The sequence below is a fragment of the Oryctolagus cuniculus genome, chromosome 11, assembly GCF_964237555.1.
Source record: "Oryctolagus cuniculus chromosome 11, mOryCun1.1, whole genome shotgun sequence".
NCBI lineage: Eukaryota > Metazoa > Chordata > Mammalia > Lagomorpha > Leporidae > Oryctolagus > Oryctolagus cuniculus.
The window spans coordinates 37,343,419-37,366,773 of NC_091442.1; the positions used below are offsets into that span (position 1 = coordinate 37,343,419).

Below are 23,355 nucleotides of genomic sequence, written 5' to 3' on the forward strand. Positions count from 1 at the left end.
GGTTGTTACAAATAATAATAGTTTATTCATTTTCATTGACAGTGTTTGGATATATAACTTAAATTATTTATTAATTATAATCTTATGATAGATATTTGGTTTGTTTCAAGTTTGGAGACATTACAAGCAATGCTGCAGTAACCATTGTTATACATGTCTTATTGGTGCACATATGCCTGTGTTTCTGTTGGATATAAATAGGTGTATAATTGCTGAGTCATATGGTAAATGCATGCTTACTTTTACAAGAAAATGCTAAACAGTTTCAAAAGTTTGCACTTCCACCAACAACGTGGGAGAGATCCAGTTGTTCCATGCATCTTTCAACACTTGATTTTGTCAGTCAGATAATTTTTGGCAATCTGGTGGGTATGCATGATAAGTAATTCAATATTCTTTTAATTTGTACTTCTCCAATGACAAATGGAAGTTTTGCGTATCCATTTGGATGGCTTTCACTTTGTGAAATAACCATGGAGGAATTTTGTCCATTTTTCCGCTGAACTATTTACCTTTTTCTCATTTATTTGTAGGAATATTTATATTTTCTAAATGTAAGTCCTTTGTGACTACAAGTTGTTTGTTTTGCAAATATCTTTACCCCCCTTTTTGCTTGTCTTTCATTCTCTCAGTATATATTTTGATGAAGAAAAGCTTCTAATTTTAATTAATTCCAATTTATCCATCTACTTTTTTATGATTAGGCTTTTTGGTTAGGAAATCTTTTCCAACACTAGCATCTGAGATGATAAGTAGATCAATGGGATAGAATATGTAGTTCAAAAACACACCCATGCATGACAAATGGTTGGTTTATGACAAAAGTGACTTTTTTGAAGAGTAGGGAAAAATGTTTTGCTTTTTATTTTTCAATTACTGGTTTTGGATCAGTTAAATAACCACACGGAAAAATACAAATTTTTCCTTTCATATAAATAAATAAGTCCTTAAAAAATTAAAAGAAAATACACTGAGCTTTTTAAAAATTTTTTAAAGATTTATTTGAAATGCAGAATTACAGAAAGGAGAGAGAGAGAGAGAGGGAGAGAGATCTTTATCAATTCACTCCCCAAATGGCCACGATGGCTAGAGTTGGGGCAAGACAAAGCCAGAAGCCACGAACTTATTCCATGTTTGTCTTAGGTATAGAGGCCCAAGTATTTGGGCTATCTTCTGCTGCTTTCCGAGGCACGTTAGCAGGGAGCTGGATCTGAAATGGAGCAGCCAGGACACAAACTGGTGTCTTTATGGGTTGCTTGTGGCAAAGATGACAACTTTACCCACTGTGCCAGCCCCTATTTTGAGTCTTTGAATTTAAGAAGATAAAATAGCTCTCTATATTCTTTAAATTCTATTTAGACTCTCTCAAAATCTTTCAGAAATTCTTTTTTGAAAAGATTTATTTGTTTGAAAAACAGAGTTGAGAGAGAGAGAGAAAACCTTCTACCTGCTGGTTCACTCCCTATATGACTGCTCCAGCCAGGACTGGGTCAGGCCAAAGGCAGGAACCAGGGGTTTCTTCCAGATCTCCCACGTAGGTAGAAAGGGCCCAATAACTTGGGCCATCCAGAATGGAAACTGGTACCTGTATGGAATGCCAGCAGTTGCTTTACCAGCTATGCCACAATGCTAGCCCCCAGAAATTCTAATAGTATATTATGCCATTTTAAATGATATATTCTATTTAACTGTTTAAATTGCAGTGTTTGTGAAGGCTTTAATAAAAATACTTGAACTTTTGGGTAACAACAACAAGAAGGAAGGTGCTACAGGAATAGAAACTTAACCCCATGAAAGGTATGAAGGATGTTATCATCATCAATCTCATGATATTCACCATTATGGGGAGGAATCCAACCTTGCAGAAATTATACAGGATCTTCATTGTCTAAGTGAAAGGTAAAAATTTCAAAATATCAGTTTTTAATTTTTCATAGATGATAAACTTGAAATGATTCTGTAAATTGATTTCACAGTTAAATCCAGTTATTAATACAAAAGGCTTATTTGGAGACTTTTTGATTTCCTACAGGCACAACTCTTTCATTTGCAGATGATGGAAATTTTATTTCTTCTTTTTACATTTTTAATAAACAAATTCGTCCCTACTGCACTGAAGGTTGGTCGTTGTGGCAGCAGGCATTTTTGCCTCATTCCCAACTTCCCAGGGATATCCTATGTAGACTTTGCCAGATGAAGAATGTTCTTTTCTATTCCTACCTGACTATGACTTTTTATTGTGAATCGTGAGTTTTAGCAAATGCTTTCTCAAGATCTTCTGAGAGGCTCCATCTTTTATTCTCTCCTGGGGTGACTTACATTATTTGAGGTACCACTCATGCATTCTTGGAAGAACTTTCACTTGGTCATGATGTATCATTCTTGCTGTCCGATGCTTGCTTTACTTGTTACTTTCTTTGTGTTTGCCTGGATGTTTCTGAGGGAAATTGACATGTACTTTTCCTATCTTGTAGTATCTTTATTAGGTTTTAGTAACAAGGTCAGGCTGGCTGGGGGAAAAAGGGAGTTTTCTCTCTTTCTATTATGCAGAATAATTTGTGTAAAATTTTTCATCCTTAAATATTTGGCAGAAATCATAGATGAAGCAATTTGGAATTTGAAGGTTTCTTTGTGAAAAGTGTTTTTTTTTTATTAAACTTTTAGTTAACTCTCAAAATCACCAAACTTTCTATAGCTTATTGTGTCAGATTTGATAAGGTTTAGTTTTGAATTGCATCTAAATTTTCCTCTCTTTTTTCTGGAAAGCTCTTTGTAATCTCTCTTATTATCTTTTCCATAGAGCAATGTCCCAGTTTCCATTCTGTGTGTCTGTGCTTTGTGCTTTTCTCTTTGTTTCTTGATCTGTCTTTCCAGAGGTTTGTCACTTTCTTTAGTCTTTCCAAAAAAGGCAATTAGGGGCTTATTAAATTTTATTAATTTCTTTCTAAACCTTTATCACTTCCTTCTTTCTCTTTTTCAGATTTAATTATTGTTTTCTAACTTCTGGAGATGGTTGCTTAGATAATTGACCTTCAATTTTCTTCCCTTTTGTGTACCAATGACTATACAGTTCTTCTTAGTCATAAATTGAGCTGTTTCGTACTTTTTGATTAGCCTTATTTAATTAGCACTCATTTAAATCTACTTTTTGTTTTCCATTAACCCATGAGTGAATTAGAAAAACACTGTTTATTCTGCACATACAAAGACTCTTCAAAATATCCATGGGAATGCATGTTATGAAAAAATATATGTGCAGGTTTCAACATTATTCTGCACCAAAATAAACTTTATTTTAATTCCATTTTTTTTCATGAACTTATCAATGTTTTATATTGTGGAATTTCCTTTTCTTTATTTATTGGTTTCTTGCTGACCAAAGAATGTGCTATGTATGGTTTCAATTCCATAAAATTTGTAAGTATATGGTCCATTTGGGGGAAATGAAGTATGTACAGTTGAAATTACTATTAATTAATGTGATGTTGGATATAGTAAACATGTCAATTAGGTCAGACATATTAACCATATCATTTACTTTTGCTATCATCTTACTGATTTAATACATGCTCATTTTATCATATATGGAGAGAGTTTTCACAAAATGTGCTGTGGGTGTCTATTGGTGTACATTTCCTTTTACTTCTGTTTTGACAAACTTTATATTTTGACATTGTATTATTAAGGCACTGAGTTGCACCAAGTTATGACAAAGTTTTATGATTATTATAAGGTTTTAACATTTTCAGAAAATATAATCCCTAAATTAGTGTTACCAGAAATGTGGAAAACTATGATATGTTACATTAAAATAACTGTTTACGACTAAATGGGGAAACCTAAGTAAGCCTTTCTGAGTCCTGAGACGCCCACTTTGTCCTCATGAGCTCAGTGAGTGTGAGCCACTGCCATCTGGGCCAAGAGAAGGCTCCAGTTTCAACTAAAATTTTAATTTAGGATTTATAATTTTATGTTTTTCTGTTCATTAAAATTTTTTTTCTACTTATTTGGAAGTTGTTATAGAGACAGAGGGAGAGATGGAGAGACTGAGAGAGAATCTTTTATCCACTGGTTTATTCCCCAAGTGGCCACAATGGCCAGGGGTAAGCCAGGCTGAAGCCTGCAGCCAGGAGCCTCATTCAAGTCTCCCACTTGGATGGCAGGGACCCAAGCACTTGGGCCATCTTCTGTTGCTTTCCCAGGTACATTAGCAGGGGGCTGGATTGCACATAGAGCAGTCTGGACTCAAACCAGTGTCTATATGGCAGCATGTTGCATGTGACAGCTTTACCTGCTTTGTCACAACTCTGGCCCTTAGTTGTTTTATGATTATACCAAGACATTGTCTAATTTTATCTTCAATTTTTGCCTTAAAGTCTTTTTGATTCATTTTAATTATATAAGACATCTTTTGGTTAATAATTACCTTATATATTTCTTCCTTAAAATTATATGTATTTTACTATGTAAAAGGGAGGCAGTTATTAAAAGGTATGGAAAAGTAATAAAGCCTAATAGTAGAAAATGCTTCCTAGCTTTAGTGGCAACTAATCCAAGAATCAGAAAACTGTTGAAAACTGAGTCTCCCTCTCCTAGGACTTATATTTCCTGATTTTTGCTTAGTTTTGTGGACTATCTCTGTAATTCTCTCTTTCAACATTCTTATCTTTTTGGAGTGTGGTAGATCTGAGTGTGCCTGCTCAAGATATGCTCTTTGGCATGCAGACTGTTGAGTTGAAGGCAAATAAAAAGAAGATTAGGAAGCTCTCTGTTCTTCCTCTATTTGTCTAAAAATTCAAGAATAAAAGATATCCCACCTGCCTTTTCTACTAGGGAGAACAAAGTTGAACTACTGAAGACAACATTAAATCCCCTTGGGCATTGAAATGACATCACAAGAATTTATATGAACAAATTCTCCTAACTAGCATTTATCTGCCAATCTTTACCTTCCCACAAGTTGTTGTCTACAGACTCAAAGTCCTTTTCCTTTCTCTTGTCATTTCTCTGAAATTTACTTTTCTTCGTTGAAGATGTTATATAGGTTGGAGTTGAAAGCCACCTCTCATTGCTCATTCCCTGAGTTTCTTCATATTGTGAACACATTTCAAAAATTTTATAGAAAAATGGAAATAAAAATTAAATGTATTTTAGTGCAAAGTGCTTAGAAATCCAATCATAGTATTTTCATGAACTTTTCCAGATCCCTCATATAAATGAAATATACCTGCTAATAAGATTTTGCTTTTCTCTTGTTAATCTGCCTTTGGTTTCAGGGTTCCATTCCAACTAAAACGTGATGAGGGTTGAGGGAAAAATTATCTTTCCTTTCCAACAAGGACCTAACTTGTCTTCCATGACTGTCTATCATCACCATTCGCGTTTGCTTTTTGTATTTCCTTTATCCTCTGTGTTGATTTAGCTTATCTTATTTAGCAGATGTTAAGTGTTAGCTTTGTGGTCAAGTGATGACAAACACCTTCAATGGGATGCATGGACAATGGTAGATAGGCTATAGCCCCATGGGGAGTTGAAAATCAGCCTATAGTAGGCAGAACTGCACTGCCAAATGCCAGTGATCTTGGATCTGTAATTCTTTGTAAGAATATTACCAATGGTTAAATCTCACTCATAATTTCAAACTTTTTAGTTGAAATGTTTACCAACCCTTATAAGTTATAAAATAGTATATAAAAGCCCCAAATCTCAATTCCTCTTGAAAATTCAGAGTCCTTACAACAGTAGAACTTTCTCACATAGAAACAATGGCTGTGTTTAATAAAGTTCACTTCCCTATTTTTAAAAAGAAATTTATTTGTTTGAGAGACAGATGCAGAAAGAGAGAAAGAAAGGGAGAGAGATTGAAAGAACTGTAGTCCACTGCAACAGTTGGAGTTGGGCCAGGACCAAAGCCAGGGGCCAGGAATGCAAGCCATGTCTCCCGTGTGAATGGCAGCAGGAACCCAATTACTTGAGCCATCATCGCTGCTTCTTGGTCTGCATTGGCAGAAAGAGGAGTCGGGAGCTGGAGCTGGGAATTGAAAGCAGGCACTTCAAAATTTGGGACACTGTCATTGGCATCTTAATGCAGCAACTTAACCTCTAGGTTAAATGCTCTTCTCTGATTTTTGCCCTTTTTGAAGAGTCCTGGGATTCTCAACATTTCCACCCCACCCAGTTTTGTTTGTTTGTTTTGTAAGCTGACCTTAATGTTTTTGAGTTTGAATTCCTGGGACAAAAATGTGTCAGTAAATTTACTGCTTTGAGGGAGAGTACTTTATCTTAATTATATCACAGGATGCTGCAGAATGTTTAGTGGTGACCTAATCAATGTCAGTGAAACAGTTAAGGTTTTTAAAGATTGGAAAAATGTGTGAGTATGTACATCTGCTTCTTGATGGCTAATAATAATGTGGATTTATTTTAATTAATACCTGAAATGCACAGATGCCTCAATTTTTATTTTAAATAAATAATTAGAGGTGCTAACAAGTAGCAAAACTGACTGTGAACAAAATTGGCTTTCTTTGTTTGGTGAAGGAAGACAATTAGCAGGAAATGGCCAACAGATGAGGAACAGAAAAAGGAAGCTGAGAGCACAAAAAGATCTCTCAGAGGGGACGAAAGACCTTGGGATCCTCACAAATTGATTTCATTACAAATCTCAAAACTGCTGAGGAAGAGTTTCCTGGGACAAGGAGTGAGCGCAGGTCACACATAGAAAAAAGGCATGCGTTGTTTAGTAAAATTGAAATGATTGAATACTTCACAGATTTGTATGGATAAGAACCTTGGTAGTCAATGAAGAACATTTTACATTTTAAATGAAGCCCCTCTTAAAAAAAATCTTTGAACTTGTTAATTGACACAGAAACTCCTGAAATGCCATGGGATTCTCTCAGGCTGACTTCAGAGAAGCCTTAGGCTCCAGACACAAACCAGGTATCCACATGCAAAAGTTTAACTTTCACTCTCTTTGTCTGGTGAACTTGAGAGCACATGCTCCTCCAAAACCTTGTGCCCTCAGAAGACTCTGGAACATCCGGAATCTGGGGAGGACTAACAGGATTTATTTGTATTGATAGGAAAGGTCCACTCAGCACCTGGTGATAACACCGCATTCAATCAAGGGAAATTAAATTCTAACAGGATTAAAGGAGTCAGCAGTTAATACATAGGAGCCTGATTTCCCCCAAGCCGACATGCACAGGGAAAGCCTATCTTCCGTGGGAGAAGCTGCTAAGGACGGAACACGATGCATTAAGGAAGGAGGCAGCTTAAAATGCGTGCAGAAATTCTAGTGTTGTCTTTTCCTATGGCAACATAGATTAGGCCCCAATCTCCCCAGATTTATTGCCCTGCTTTCTAACAATGAACGCAAAAGAGGCACCAGTTTCACCTTTGTGAAACCAACCTAAACAAACTGAAATTATACATCAAGTGTGTAGAGTGACCATTACACACACACAAATAAATTGTAAAAAGGAAATTCCCCAATGTATAAAATACGGAAATCACGAATCCACGGCATTATCCCAAATCAAAGCTCTTTAGTGCTTTGTTAGGGTGCCTTGGAAAACTAGCTCTTCCGTCTCTTGGAATCTGTACTTCTTAACGTACATTTTTTTTTTCTGAAATTTGAAGGAGATGCCCACAGCTCATGCAAATGAAGAATCAACACTTCCCTAACAGTAGTTACAAGGGGGCTTGTCTTTTTTTTTTTTTTTTTTTTTTTTTCCAAAAGCTCTTGCTCTCACGGAGAGAAATGTACTATCCCTTTATGGGAATTGCCACCTCATCAGCTCGCTTCCTGCCAGAAATGCAGGCTTGGACAGAGGGCCCTGCTGCTGCTTGGTTGCTTCATGCTCCTTGTTAAAAGTGATTCCCGGCAATTAGAAGCTCGAGGTACTCAAAAAGCCAGCACAGGCTGGTGAGGGCCCTCTGGGGTAGCCGTGCCTCTGAGTCCTACCTTTCCCTGGGGACGATGGTTCCCATCCGCCGTCTCAAAACAGACCTAGTCCCACAAGGAAACTAGTCTCCACAGCAGACTGATCGAATTAATGGCATTAAGAACCCACCCTTACCTGTGCCCTCAGGCCATGCCCTGCAGCATGCTGATGCCTGCCTGTACTGACACTGTGCCCACTTTAGGGGACTTTTGTGGCTGATGGGATGTTAGCAAGTGCGATGCCAGGAGAGAGTTAAAAAGCGCTTGTGAAAGGGGGTTGCCGCTCTTGCTCTCTGTAGTATCTGTGTGAGCACATCTACCATAGCCTGCTGCAAGCCGAAAGGGAAAGCCAAGTCCATGCATTGGACATCGTCTTATCAGCCAACAGCCAGCGGTACCCAGGAAGGTGACTTGGCCCAAGCAAGACCAAGGCCAGAGATCTCTTTCACAATTTCCAAGCATGCAGCTGGTGTTTCCTTTTGATAACCTTTGCCTTTCTTCCATGGGCCTTGACCTTCAGAACCTTCGCTGCATCTTGAACAAAATTCCTTACAGAAGAAAATGCTCCCTTGTGTGTGAGGGTCTGGGGTGTGTTCTCAAAGTCCTCTCTAGCAACACATGGGCATTTTCCTTGCTGAATCGTGAAATGCAATAAAAAAAAGTGTGAGTTCAGTAATTATGTGTTCAATCTGCTTAGACAAGTCCCAAACATGAGACGTTGTTGAAGATTTGGTAGAGGCATTTTTTCCCCCAAAGCATACATTTTCTGTGCTGCTGAAAATTTGCTCCTTTTTACTTTTTATTTTTTTATGCTTTAGAAGAATTGTTTAAGGTAAACAAATATCGTGTACTTCATATATGCAAGCTTAGGGACATAGTGATACTTCTCACCTGACCTCCTCCCTGCCCATGCTCCCTCCTCCCCTCCTCCTTCCTCTCTTATTACCTCTCAATTTCTATAATGATTTATTTTCTGTTTACATTATAATCCTAAGATGAACCCTACATTAAGTAAAGAATTCAACAAATAGTAAGGAGGAAAAAACACTGTTCCTCAACAGCAGAGACAAGGGCTATAAACAGTCATCGAATTTCAAAATGTCTATTTCACTCCCACACATGACATTTTTGATACTTCATTAGTGACCACAGATCAGGAAAAACATATGTTGTTTGTCTTTTGGGGCCTGGCTTATTTCTTTTGTCTCTTTTTGTAGGAGAAACTAAAGAACTCTTAAGAACTTAGATGATCCAAGAATCAGTGTATTTGGAGGACTGTGTTCATTCGAGCTATTCTGAAAGAATTAGGGTAGAAATAAGTGAATATTTTAAGTGGCTGACTCATCTTTATGATGACAATTAATTATATGTCATTCTCTGACCCGTAACTTTATAAGATAGCACCCCCTCTCTGTACCTTCACTTACGTAACATTTAAAATAAAAAGTTCTAGCTGAAGGTTTAAAACCTTCATATCTGACCATTGAATTATGGTCAGATTATATAAAAACAAATCTACTTAAATGCTTTTTCATAAGGTACACCCAAAACATAAGCATGAGACAGTTAAATACCAACATATGGGAAAAATATAAAAGGCCAATATTAGGGGCTGGCAGTGTGGCGTAGGAGGTAAAGCCACCGCCTGCAGTGCTGGCATCCCATATGGGTGACGGTTTGAGTTCCAGCTGTTATACTTCTGATCCAGCTCTCTGCTATGGCTTGGGAAAGCAGTAGAAGACAGCCCAGGTGCTTGGGCCCCTGCACCCATGTGGGAGACCTGGAAGAAGCTCCTGGCTCCTGACTTCAGATGGGCTCAGCTCCAGTTGTTGCAGCCATTTGGAGAGTGAATCAAATGAAGACCTCTCTCTACGTCTGCTTCAGCTCCTCTAACTCTGCCTTTCAAATAAATAAATAAATCTTTTAAAAAAATGGCTAATATTAACCAGAAGAAGTCTGGGACAATTATAACAAAATGAATCAAAAAGACATTAAGAAACTAGTATAGAAAGAGTTCTTGTATAATGACAAACAATTTAAAATAGAAAAATAAAATTCTGAGTTTGTATGAACCTAATGTAATAGCCTCTACAAACATACATCTCTGAAAGATTGATGCCTTAAATGTAAAAGGCAAACCAAAATATTGAAAAGAATATCTTTTTTAATTTTGGAGAAGAAATACTATTAAATAAAAGTCACGATGTGTTAAATGTAATAAAACAGTTGGATAATTTGACAAAATTAAGAACTTCTAGTTATCAAAGATACCATAGGGAAAATGAAAAAGACATACTACAAACTGGAAGAGGATATTTACAACATATTTCAGATCTCGGCTGTCAAACAAAAGACAGAACAAAGAATTGTAATATATTTGCAAAATATTCTAGAGAGTGGTGAAAATGAATAAAATTTAGGCATTGCAACAAATGAATGGATTGAAAAATAAGTATTATAATGAGTGAAAAGGTCAATACCCCAAAAATCTATGCAGAGTGTAAAACCCTTTTAGTAAACTCAAAACTAAATAATATATTGTTTAGGACTAAATATGTATGGGAGATCAATTAAAAATATCAATAATAATAATAAAATAGAGTAGCATTTAATTCAAGGTTTGCAGGAAGGGAAAGAGGGAGAGAGAAAAAGAGAAGAAATACAAAATATCTAATAAACACTAAATTTTGATGTGATAAATAATGCTTTTTGGCTCATATTTTTATCCTAGCTGCTTCGCTAAAATGATAAGGGATGACTCTAGTTGGATTAGAAGCATTCTTGGCATTTGCTATTCTGAATGTATTTTCCATCTTGAAGCTACTGTGCGTGAAGCCAGGAGCAATTACTTTTCAAGTGGATATACTGTCACCAACTTTCAAGGTGTCATTGTCCTGCATTTCATCAGAACTACTTGAGCCAGCTAGAGGCTCACATGCCAGGCATTACAAAATAAATACAGAATTGGAATTTTTTCCATCTGAACAGAAAGGCAAAGCAAAATTGAATTCTGAATAACAAGACACTCCTCTTTTTGAGAAAAGCAGGCACTGCAAGCTTGGTGTTGTTGCAAAGAGTCATTTTAATAATAATCTTTTGCTTCTTATAAGTCATTGGCAGTCCAAATATCTTCTTTTGCAGAATGTCTTCTACTTTTCCAACCGGGGTTCTTTCTGTGCAGAAACAATGGAATAACCCTTTCCAATGGACATTTTTCTTTATGGCAGTTTTGATGAATGACCAGATATCTAAAGCTTGCCTTAATAGCTTTTACTGCAGCATCAGTTGTACTCATGAGAACAACTAATATAGACTGGTGGCTTTTCAGCCAAGTGTCTTTCAAGCGTGTGGGTGCCTGAGTGCAGACATACCGAATGACTTTGATTCATTTGCCCACAGAGAATTCAGATACCTTTTGCTTGTTTCGAAGTGTGTCTTTGTATCCTACATCCATTTGATCCAAGTGTTGGAATTCAAGAGTGTTTTTTGACCCACAATGTATTCAAAACAGGATCTTACCTACCGTTGAGAAGTAAAACTCCATTGAACCTCAAACTGAAAACTAACATCAGCCATTTACCATAAGTACTTAATTGTTCCAACTGAAATCTTAACAGTTTTCATATGGGATGCAATGTTCACAACTGAATACACAAGGAACAGTTATTGGAACTTGCATTATACTGTGCAATTTAAGGACGTACAGCTACTTTATACAAAAACACACACTATCCCCTCCCCTCACTCACACACACTTAATCTATTTAAAATCTGATCCTCTAAATCCCTCAGACCTTTGGGAAATAAAGCCAAGACCATGATTATATAATTGAAAAGATCCAACTGTGTCCTGCTAACCCAGTCACTTCATGAGGTAATTCGGGAGCCACAGATCCAGAAAACCTCACTGTTCTTAAGATTTATAGTTAAATTTCTAAAAGGAAAGCTCATCTGGCCTGCTGTGGAACCATGAAGGGCATGGTGATCACCCAGAATCTTATGGGTGGACTCTGTTTCTTAAATCTAGCCTTTGCCTTTTTATTGTAAAGCCCGTTTGCATTCAATAATATGCCATTAGTTCCTAAAATGAAATTCCCACCATAAAACTCAAGACAGTGCCGGTGCCGTGGCTCACTAGGCTAATCCTCCGCCTTGCAGCGCCGGCACACCGGGTTCTAGTCCCGCTCAGGGCACCGGATTCTGTCCCGGTTGCCCCTCTTCCAGGCCAGCTCTCTGCTGTGGCCAGGGAGTGCAGTGGAGGATGGCCCAAGTGCTTGGGCCCTGCACCCCATGGGAGACCAAGATAAGTACCTGGCTCCTGCCATCGGATCAGCATGGTGCGCTGGCCGCAGCGTGCCAGCCGCGGCGGCCATTGGAGGGTGAACCAATGGCAAAGGAAGACCTTTCTCGCTCTCTGTCCACTCTGCCTGTCAAAAAACAAACAAACAAACAAACAAAAAAAAAACCTCAAGACAATGAAAATCAGATCCTGACAGACCACATGAGGAAGTTCTCTGAACGCCTTTATGTCTCTGAAAAATAAAATCTAAAAATACCTACAATTGCTATTTATGAATGTTGGTAATTTTAAAATGTCCACCAGAGAACACTGTTTATAAATCTAGAACAGTGAAAGAATAAGAGACTGCTAGTTTAAGTGGTTTGAGAAACAGATGCCAAGGACAATATATATAAATATATATTTATTTATATATATTTGTGTATATATATTTATATATATGTGTGTGTATTTATTTATATTTATAGGCAAAATATATATTAAGGCAGAGAGATGGAATTCCCATCTGCTAGTTCATTCCCCAAATGCCTGCAGAAGACAGAAGGTGGGGAAGCAATCCGGGTCTTCCATGTTGGTATCAGGAACTCTGTTATCTGAACCATCAGCACTCCTCCCAGGGTGGGCATTAGCAGAAAGCTGGAACTGGGGGGACGGATGGAACTTGGACCCAGGTACTCAGACCTGCGATGTTGGCATCTTAACAACTAGGCTAAGCGTTTGCTCCTCACAGTTGGGTTTTTCATGAGAAACACCTGTGAGGAAAACGAATGCGGGTGGAGCTGCAGAAGCCAGGAAAGCCATCAGCCTGCGGTGCACAACTGACCTGGAGAGGAAGCAGGAATGCAGGCAGGAGGACCAGAGGGTCCTAGACCACTTCACACTCTGAGGAAGTTTCTGCAAGGTCATTGGTTATTCTCTAAGTTTTACTTTATTGTTTATGTATTTTATGTATTTATTTTATGTATTTATTCTTTATGTATTTTTATGTATTTGTAGAATAACTCTGTATTTGACTTTCTGGGCCTGGCCTGTTTGACTTATTATGATGTCCTCCAGGTTCATTCATGTTGTTGCAAATGACAGGATCTTATTTTTTTATGGGTAAATAATATTCCATTGCTCAAATCCATTCATCCACTGATAGACACTTAGGTTGTTGTCATCAAACAATAAGATCTTATGGAACTTAAAACATGGCTGTGCAGCACTTGGCTATGTATATGGGGTCATACAGGATGCAAGTCACTGAAATTAGCTGAAAAACACAGTCTAGTGGCTTTGAAATCCATTGAAGTCTTTGCATACATCAGTAAGTGATTCATCTCTATTGCTTAGAAATATTCCATTGTATGGATATACTACTGTTTGTCCATTCAATATAAAAGGATATTTGGGTCATTTACATTTTTGGCTATTACAAATAAAGCTACTATGAAGGTTCATGTGCAGGTTTTATTTGAACATACATTTTTATGAATTTAGGATAAACACCCATGAATGCAATTGTTTCATTAAATAGTAATTGCATGTAACTTTTAAAGAAACTCACACATAGTTTCCAGATTGGCTCTAACATTTTATAGTACATTTTACTGTATCAACTATACCACCTGACCAGCAATGCATGAGAAATCTAGAAGTTCAATCTCTTTGCCAGCTCCTGGAATATATAATAAATTTATATTTTTAAACATTTTAATAGGAATTTAGTGGTATTTTGTCATTTGCTGTCCACTAATTTGCATTCCACCGATGGTTAGTGTGGGTGAACATCTTTTCACTGATTATTTTTCATCTGTATATCTTCTGGTGAAATGTTCAAAATTTAAACATCTATCTAGTTGACTCATGTGTCTTCTTCCTGTTGAATTATAAAAATTCCTACTATATTCTAGATTTAAGATCTTTGTCATAGATGATTTAATTTTTTATTATTTTAATTATGCAGATTGGTAATTTGATACATATATCCAATATGTGAAGATAGAATCAGATTAGTCAGCATTTCCATCTCCTTAAGTATATATGTATGTATTTGAATTTTGGTGAATAATTGTTCATATTTACAGAGTATAGAGTGATATTTCAATAAATGTATAGATGTGTATTTCTCCCTATCATTCCTTTATGTTTCGAGGATTTGAGCTCCTTTCTTCTATTTACTCATAAAATATATGATAGGTATTGTGGAATACAGTTACTTCACTGTGGTACAACACTAGAACTTAATCCTTTTAACTCTGTTTTAATATCATCACCCAACCACTCTCTAGTCTTTCTCACTCTTACCCTCCCCAACTTCTAGTAATCAGTATTCTACATTCATATAGACATTTTTAGTTTCCATCCATGAGAGCAAATGAATGTTATTTGTCTTTGTGAGCCTGACCTTTTTTTTTGCTTCACGTGATGTCTTCAGGTTCTATCTATTTTGCTGAAAATGATAGGGTATTGTTCTTTTTTATTGCTGAGTAAAACCTCATTGTGTATATACCACATTTTCTCCATTCATTTACAGTTGATGGGCATCTAGGTTGATTCCATATCTTAGCTATTGTGAGTAGTGATTTGCATGTAATTTCTCCAAAGCAATGCCTTGTCTTTTTATCATCTTAAAAGGAGAGCTTGGAAAGCAAAATTTTTAAATCTTCTTGAAGTTTAAGTTACTGATTTGTAAAAATTATGCTTTTGGGTACATGACTGACAACTCAGCATCTAGTTCTTAATAGATTGGAAAAGTTATAGCTAATTTTAAAATGGAAAAGTATAATGTAAGATATTTTGAGAGGTAGATGAGCATATAGTAATAATATTTGCAATATATGTAAATATGTATTGTAACAATTATATGAGGGATCTTCAAAAAGCTCATGAGATATACATGTTATTTAAATGTTATGTATAGACTTCACATTTTTTGCACCACAATACACTTGTCTTTTATTCCATTGTCCCATGTATACATACACACAGATATTTATATATATAATACCCTATGTGTGTATATATGTATACATATATATCTCCACAAAGTAAATTACCAAATGAATCATGAACAAAGGGAAAATATTAAATTGTAGAGGAAATTCAGAGAACTATCAGAGTATTTGCTTAACTTTAAGAAAAATTTATAAACTTGAGTGAAAAGAATGATTTTCTCAGAAAAGTTGTGTTACCAAATTTAAATTTTAAATAATTGAATATGGTGGGAGATGCAAGTTAAAGAAAAGTAATACAGAGTCTCATGATTAATATTTCAAATATCAAAAACCTATATATGTCTATACCTTATATAATTTTAGAATGAAGTGAACAAAATTTTTCTAGTGAAAAAATTCAGTTATTGTTGATATGAAATCATGATAAAGTTGCAGAATGGGGAAGAGAAGACTGACTGATTTAAGCTGTACTCAATAAAACAGTGAATATATAGACCGAAAATATCATTAAAGACAGTAATTAAGTGAAGTTAATGCTAAAAGTGCAGAAAGCTTAAATTTCCAGAAAACTAACTGATTTGGTATGCTAATAAGTCAAACAAAATAACTAGAAAGTTACTATTATTTCCTTTTTTTTTTTTTTTTTTGACAGGCAGAGTGGACAGTGAGAGAGAGAGAGACAAAGGTCTTCCTTTGCCATTGGTTCACCCTCCAATGCAGCCGGCGCATCACGCTGATCCGAAGCCAGGAGCCAGGTGCTTCTCCTGGTCTCCCATGGGGTGCAGGGCCCAAGCACTTGGGCCATCCTCCACTGCACTCCCTGGCCACAGCAGAGAGCTGGCCTGGAAGAGGGGCAACCGGGACAGAATCCGGTGCCCTGACCGGGACTAGAACCCGGTGTGCTGGCGCTGCAAGGCAGAGGATTAGCCTAGTGAGCCACGGCGCCGGCCAAGTTACTATTATTTCTAAAAGATTCCACAAAGATATATAATACAATTCAACATTTATCTAATTCACTACCAGTTTTAGTAATGTATTAATTGAATGGTATTTATTAAAGCATTTTACATATATGTAAACTATATATGTGCTTGTTGTGTTTGTGTGTGTGCATGTATTTAGAGCACACAATAATAGCCAGCATGGTGATTAATATTAAATCACTACCGATGGTCCCATTTAGGAACAAGAGATGGACAATTGCAATCACCACTATTATTTATAATTGTTCTGCCAATCAAATAGATGTAAATACTTGAAGTAGGAAGGAAATAATTATTATTATTTGCAAATTATGTGATTGTATATTTGAGAAATCTTAAGAAAGGAACAACAATTAAAATTAATGAGAGAATTCAGTAGAGCCATTCACAAAATAGATAATCAAATATAGTTTTCTTGTATAATAATAATTCTATTGGAGTTGTAACACAGAATATTATTGCATTCAAAATACCAATATTATAAATACTAATATTAAGATTTTATTGCTAGAAATTTTTATTTGGAAAGCAGAGAAAGAGAAGGGATGGGGACAGCTATATTAAAGAATAAATATCACAATAAAATATAGAATTTATATAAAATTACTCTACCCAAGAACTTTGGAGTGGTCTTGGAAAACTCTATCTTGCAAGGCTAGATGAGATACTATTAGAGTTAATATGAAGTTAATTTTTACCAAAATTTAAACAATACATTCAATTGAATATTATACAATGAATATGCCAATATAATTTTTCTTTCTTTTTAATAATTTAAAATCATTGCCATGTTTATTTGAAAAAAAATATGTAAAAATAACTAGAAAAACCTACCAGTAGAAGAAGCATAAAAATTAATATACTAAATATTAGAATATATTGAGTGACATCACATAAAATCATGGATTGGGGGGGTCCAAGAATCAATCTGTACAACAAAATGACTACTTAGTTAGAAAGAACTATTGAAATCTATTATTATGGACCTCTGGATTCTAGTTGAACACTTATGCAATGGTGTGCTTGGTGAAAAGGGGGTTGATAATTTCCAGTGAATTTCAATGTTTTTCATAACAACTGCCATCTCCAATCTCCCAGACCTGTGGCATGTAGCCACAGAATCACATACCTACATCCCTGGCACAGCTTGCTGTTGCCAGGTTAGGGAATATGTACCCTGTTCTCCACAAATTGGAGTTTTGTGTTTTGATTGACCTAGTGGGTCACTGAAAGACTGGCAAAGAAGCTGTTTATTACTTTAAACCCATTGAGATACACATAGCATTTATAAGAAGAATTTAAGCAGATACATACTTTGTTTTCCTCTCTTTTTCTCTTCTCTTGGGTTTAGGTATTTAAGAAAATTCAGTTAGGACACTGCTAACCATAGAGATAATGGAACAAGACTTTAATGGCCAAACAGATAAAGAATATCATCTTTGCAAAAATCATTTGGGAGAGTCGCTAAACAGATGACTGGAACACTCAACAAAAACCTTAACCAAGGACGTTAAAGATCTCTACGATGAGAATTACAAAATCTTAAAGAAAGAAATAGAAGAGGATACCAAGAAATGGAAAAATCTTCCATGCTCATGGATTGGAAGAATCAATATCATCAAAATGTCCATTCTCCCAAAAGCAATTTACAGATTCAATGCAATACCAATCAAGATACCGAAGACCTTCTTCTCAGATCTGGAAAAAATGGTGCTGAAATTTATATGGAGGCACAAGAGACCTCGAATAGCTAAAGCAATCTTGTACAACAAAAACAAAGCCGGAGGCATCACAATACCAGATTTCAGGACATACTACAGGGCAGTTGTAATCAAAACAGCATGGTACTGGTACAGAAACAGATGGATAGACCAATGGAACAGAATTGAAACACCAGAAATCAACCCAAACATCTACAGCCAACTTATATTTGATCAAGGATCTAAAACTAATTCCTGGAGCAAGGACAGTCTATTCAATAAATGGTGCTGGGAAAATTGGATTTCCACATGCAGAATCATGAAGCAAGACCCCTACCTTACACCTTACACAAAAATCCACTCAACATGGATTAAAGACCTAAATCTACGACCTGACACCATCAAGTTACTAGAGAACATTGGAGAAACCCTTCAAGATATTGGCACAGGCAAAGAATTTCTGGAAAAGACCCGGGAGGCACAGGCAGTCAAAGCCAAAATCAACTATTGGGATTGCATCAAATTGAGAAGTTTCTGTACTGCAAAAGAAACAGTCAGGAGAGTGAAGAGACAACCGACAGAATGGGAAAAAATATTTGCAAACTATGCAACAGATAAAGGGTTAATAACCAGAATCTACAAAGAGATCAAGAAACTCCACAAAAACAAAACCAACAACCCACTTAAGAGATGGGCTAAGGACCTCAATAGACATTTTTCAAAAGAGGAAATCCAAATGGCCAACAGGCACATGAAAAAATGTTCAAGGTCATTAGCAATCAGGGAAATGCAAATCAAAAGCACAATGAGGTTTCACCTCACCCCGGTTAGAATGGCTCACATGCAGAAATCTACCAACAACAGATGCTGGCGAGGATGTGGGGAAAAAGGGACACTAACCCACTGTTGGTGGGAATGCAAGCTGGTCAAGCCACTATGGAAGTCAGTCTGGAGATTCCTCAGAAACCTGAAGATAACCCTACCGTTCGACCCAGCCATCCCACTCCTTGGAATTTACCCAAAGGAATTTAAATTGGCAAACAAAAAGAGAGGTCTGCAGCCTAATGTTTATTGCAGCTCAATTCACAATAGCTAAGACCTGGAACCAACCTAAATGCCCATCAACGATAGACTGGATAAAGAAATTATGGGATATGTACTCTTTAGAATACTATACCGCAGTAAGAAACAACGAAATCCAGTCATTTGCAACAAAATGGAGGAATCTGGAACACATCATGCTGAGTGAAATAAGCCAGTCCCAAAGGGACAAATACCATATGTTCTCCCTGATCGGTGACGACTGACTGAACACCAAGAGGGAAACCTGTTGGAGTGAGGTGGACACTATGGGAAATGGTGGCTTGATCAGCATAGCCCTGACTGTTAATGAACAACTTAATACATTATCCCTCTTAGTAGTTTTTTTATCTGTTCTACTTAATATGACTGGTTTAGATCTGTAATTGATGCACAGTTATTCTTAAGTGTTGAAAATTAACTGAAATGTGATCCCTGTTGAACATGGTGGTGGGAATGGGAGAGGGAAGAGATGTATAATTTGGGACATGCTCAGGCTGACTTGCCCCAAGTGGTGGAGTTGGAAGCATACCAGGGGATTCCAATTCAATCCCATCGAGGTGGCATGTACCAATGCCATCTCACTGTTCCAGGTGATCAGTTTCAGTTCACAGTCGGTCATGGTGAAGGGACTGGGAGTCAAAGGGAGCACATAGACAAGTCTAGTACCTGCTAACGCTAACTGATGGAGTAAATAAAGGGGAGAGTGATCCAACATGGGAAGTGAGATACTCAGCAGACTCATAGAATGGCAGACGTCCTAAATAGCACTCTGGCCTCAGAATCAGCCCTAAAGGCATTCGGAGCTGGCTGAAAAGCTCATGAGAGTATTTCAGGCATGGAAAGCCAAGACACTCTGGCAAAAGATCTCTGCGAGTGAGATCCCAGTGGAAAGAAGAGGTCATCAAAGAAGGAGGTACCTTTCTCTGAAGGGAGGAGAGAACCTCCACTTTGACTATGACCTTGTCTAAACAAGATAAGAGTCGGAGAGCTCAGAGGGCTTCCATAGCCTTGGAAACTCATGACTGGAGCATAGGGAGATTACTGATGCCATAGACAGGAGTGTCAATTGGTAAAGTCAACAACAGGAGTCACTGTGCACTTACTCCTCATGTAGGATCTCTGTCCTTAATGTGCTGTACATTGAGATTTAATGCTATAAGTAGTACTCAAACTGTATATTTCGCTTTGTGTTTCTATGTGGGTGCAAACTGTTGAAATCCTTACTTAATGCATACTAAACTGATCCTCTGTAAAAAAAAAAAAAAAAAAAAAAGAAAGAAATTATCAATTCCCAACTTGACTCTCACTGGGATTAAACATGACAATAGGTCTGCTCTGATTTCATCATCATTTAAAAAAAATCATCTATTATTTTTCACTTTATGTTTCTGTGTGGGAGCAAACTGTTGAAATCCATACTTAATGTATACTAAGCTGATCTTCTGTATATTAAGATAATCGAAAATGAATCTTGTGAATGGAAGGGGAGAGGGAGTGGGAAAGGGGAGGGTTGTGGGTGGGAGGGACGGTATGGGGGGGAAGCCATTGTAATCCATAAGTCGTACTTTGGAAAATTATATGCATTAAATAAAAGTTTAAAAAAAAATAAAAATAAAAAAAATGAAAAAAAATAATAAAGAAATAATAATTATAAAATGGAACCAAATTGCAACTCTGGTTTGAAAGATCCAACAGCAAAAATGAAAAACTCTCAGCAGATTTGAAAAGACAAAAGAATCATTGAACCTAAGTATCTGGCAATTACCCAGATCTAGAATTAGAGCAGAAAGTAAAAGGAAAAAAAAAGATGAAAAATGAACAGTGCCTAGGGAACTTTTGGGAAACCATCAAGCATACCCACATAAACATTACTGGAGTTAGAGGAATAAAAGAGAGAAAAAGAGGCAGAAAGAATGTGAAGAAATAATGGCTGAAAACTCCCGAATTTGACAAAATATATATAAGTATAGATAGAATAAGTTCAACGACATCAACAAAATAAATTCAAAGAGACACATAATAAGACACATTATAATTAACGTGTTGAAAACTGAAGAAAGACAAACTCCTGAAAGTAGCAAAAGAAAAATGACTTGTCGCATACAAGGGCTCCTGTATAAGGTAACAGCCAAACTCTCAGCAGCATTTATAATTTATATTTTATAATTTATATTTATATATAATTTATATTATAATTTATAATTGATCATAAATATAGGATTAAGTGTCAAAGGGATAACATAAATAAGACCAGTGTCTTATAATAATGCTTGATAGAATTAAAAAGAAGAGAATGATCCAACATGGGAAGCAGGATACACAGCAGACTCATAGAATGGCAAATGCCCTAAACAACACTCTGGCCTCAGAATCGGCCCTTAAGGCATTCAGATCTGGCTAAAAAGCCCATGAGAGTTTCTCAGGCATGGAAAGCCAAGACACACTGTGGCAAGAAAAAAATGACCTAAATGAAAGATCTCTGTGAGTGAGATCCCGGTGTAAAGATCAGGTCATTAAAGAAGGAGGTACCAGGCCAGCGCCGCGGCTCACTAGGCTAATCCTCTGCCTTGCGGCACCGGCACACGGGTTCTAGTCCCGGTCGGGGTGCCGGATTCTGACCCGGTTGCCCCTCTTCCAGACCAGCTCTCTGCTGTGGCCAGGGAGTGCAGTGGAGGATGGCCCAAGTGCTTGGGCCCTGCACCCCATAGGAGACCAGGAGAAGCACCTGGCTCCTGGCTTCGGATCAGCGCAATGTGCCGGCCGCGGCAGCCATTGGAGGGTGAACCAACGGCAAAGGAAGACCTTTCTCTCTGTCTCTCTCTCTCTCACTGTCCACTCTGCCTGTCAAATAAATAAATAAAAAAAAAATAAAATAAAATAAAATAAAAAGGAGGTACCTTTCTCTGAAGGGAGGAGAGAACTTCCACTTTGATTATTGCCTTGTGTAAATAAGGTTGGAGTTTGTGAACTCAAGAGGTTTCCATATCCTTGGCAGCTCATGACAGGAGCCTTGGGTGATTACTGACGTCATAAATAAGAGTGTCAGTTGTTAAATCAGTAACAGGTGTCACTGTACACTTGCTCCCCATGTAGGACTTCTGTCCTTAGTGTGTTGTACTATGAGAATTAACGGTAAAATTAGTCTTCAAACAGTACTCTATACTTTGTGTGTCTGTGTGCAAAGTGTTGAAATCTTTACTCAGTATAGAGTTGATCTTCTGTATATAAAGATAATTAAAAATGAATCTTAATGAAGGATGGGATGGGAGGAGTAGGAGATGGGATGGTTTGTGGTTTGGAGGAGATGGTTTGTGGTTATCGGGGGAAAAACTGCTATAATCCAAAAGCTGTACTTTTGAAATTTATATTTAGTAAATAAAAGTTTTCTAAAAAAAGAAAGAAAGAAAGAAAGAAAGAAAGAAAGAAAGAAAGGAAGAAAGAGAGGTCTTCCATCTACTGGCTTAGTTTTCGGATGGTTACAATGTCCAGGGCCGAGCCAGGCTGGAGTCAGGAGCTTCTTCCAGGTCCCCATGCTTCCAGGTCTTCCACTGCTTTTCCTAGGCCATTAGCAGGGAGCTAGATCAGAAATGGAGCAGCTGAGACACAAACCGTCATCCATATAGTATGCCAGTGTGGCAGGCGGTGGTTTTACCTGCTACACTGCACCACAATGCCAGCCCCTCAACCAAGAATTCTATATTTAGCAAACCTGTCCTTCAAAAGTGGAAAGCAAATGAAGACACTGAAGATAAACAAAAGCTACGAGAGTCTGTTGCTCATTGACATGTCTTATAAGAAATACTAAAGGAAGTCATTCAGAAAAGGAAGAAAAGAAGGAAAAAAAGGACACCAGACAGTAATCAAAGCCAGGCTAAAAAATACATAGTTTTCTATTAAATCAAACAAAAATATGGTCCAATACAAGAACCTGTATTGTTGTAATTTTGTTTTTTAACTCCATTTATATTTTTATTTATTTTATTTCTTTATTCTGTTTATCAGAAAGGTAGGGAGACAAATATACACACACACACACACACACACACACATACACACACACACACAGAAGGAAGGAAGGAGAGAGAGACAGCAGAGAAAGTGTGAGGCAGGGAGAGAGACCAATCTGCCATCCACTGGTGCCCTCTCTGAATGCCTGTGACTGCCAGGGTTGGGCCAGGCCAAAGCCAGGAGCTGGGAACTCAGTGCAGGTCTCAGATTCATGGCAAAGATTCAACTGCTTGAGCCATCACCTGTTGCCTCCCAGCGTGTGCATTAGCAGGAAACTGGAATTAGGAGTGGAGCCAGGACTCAAACCCAGGCACTCTGGTATTAGAAGAGCGCAACTTGAGAGGTGTCTTAACGCTGCTCCCACTTTTAATTTTTTCAGAGAAATTGAAAGACA

The 23,355-nt window shown here is 37.2% G+C and overlaps 1 protein-coding gene across 1 annotated transcript in view; it reads left to right on the plus strand.

Annotated features, from left to right (window-relative positions):
• The window catches only part of BTBD3 (BTB domain containing 3), a 510,994-nt gene extending 489,211 nt beyond the window's left edge, over positions 1-21,783 (plus strand). The window contains exon 3 of the mRNA XM_051845373.2: positions 17,522-21,783. Coding sequence (XP_051701333.2) covers positions 17,794-18,966 — 1,173 coding nt within the window. The 5' untranslated portion in view covers positions 17,522-17,793 and the 3' untranslated portion in view covers positions 18,967-21,783. The remainder of the gene's footprint in view (positions 1-17,521) is intronic.
• The last annotated feature ends 1,572 nt before the right edge of the window (positions 21,784-23,355 follow it).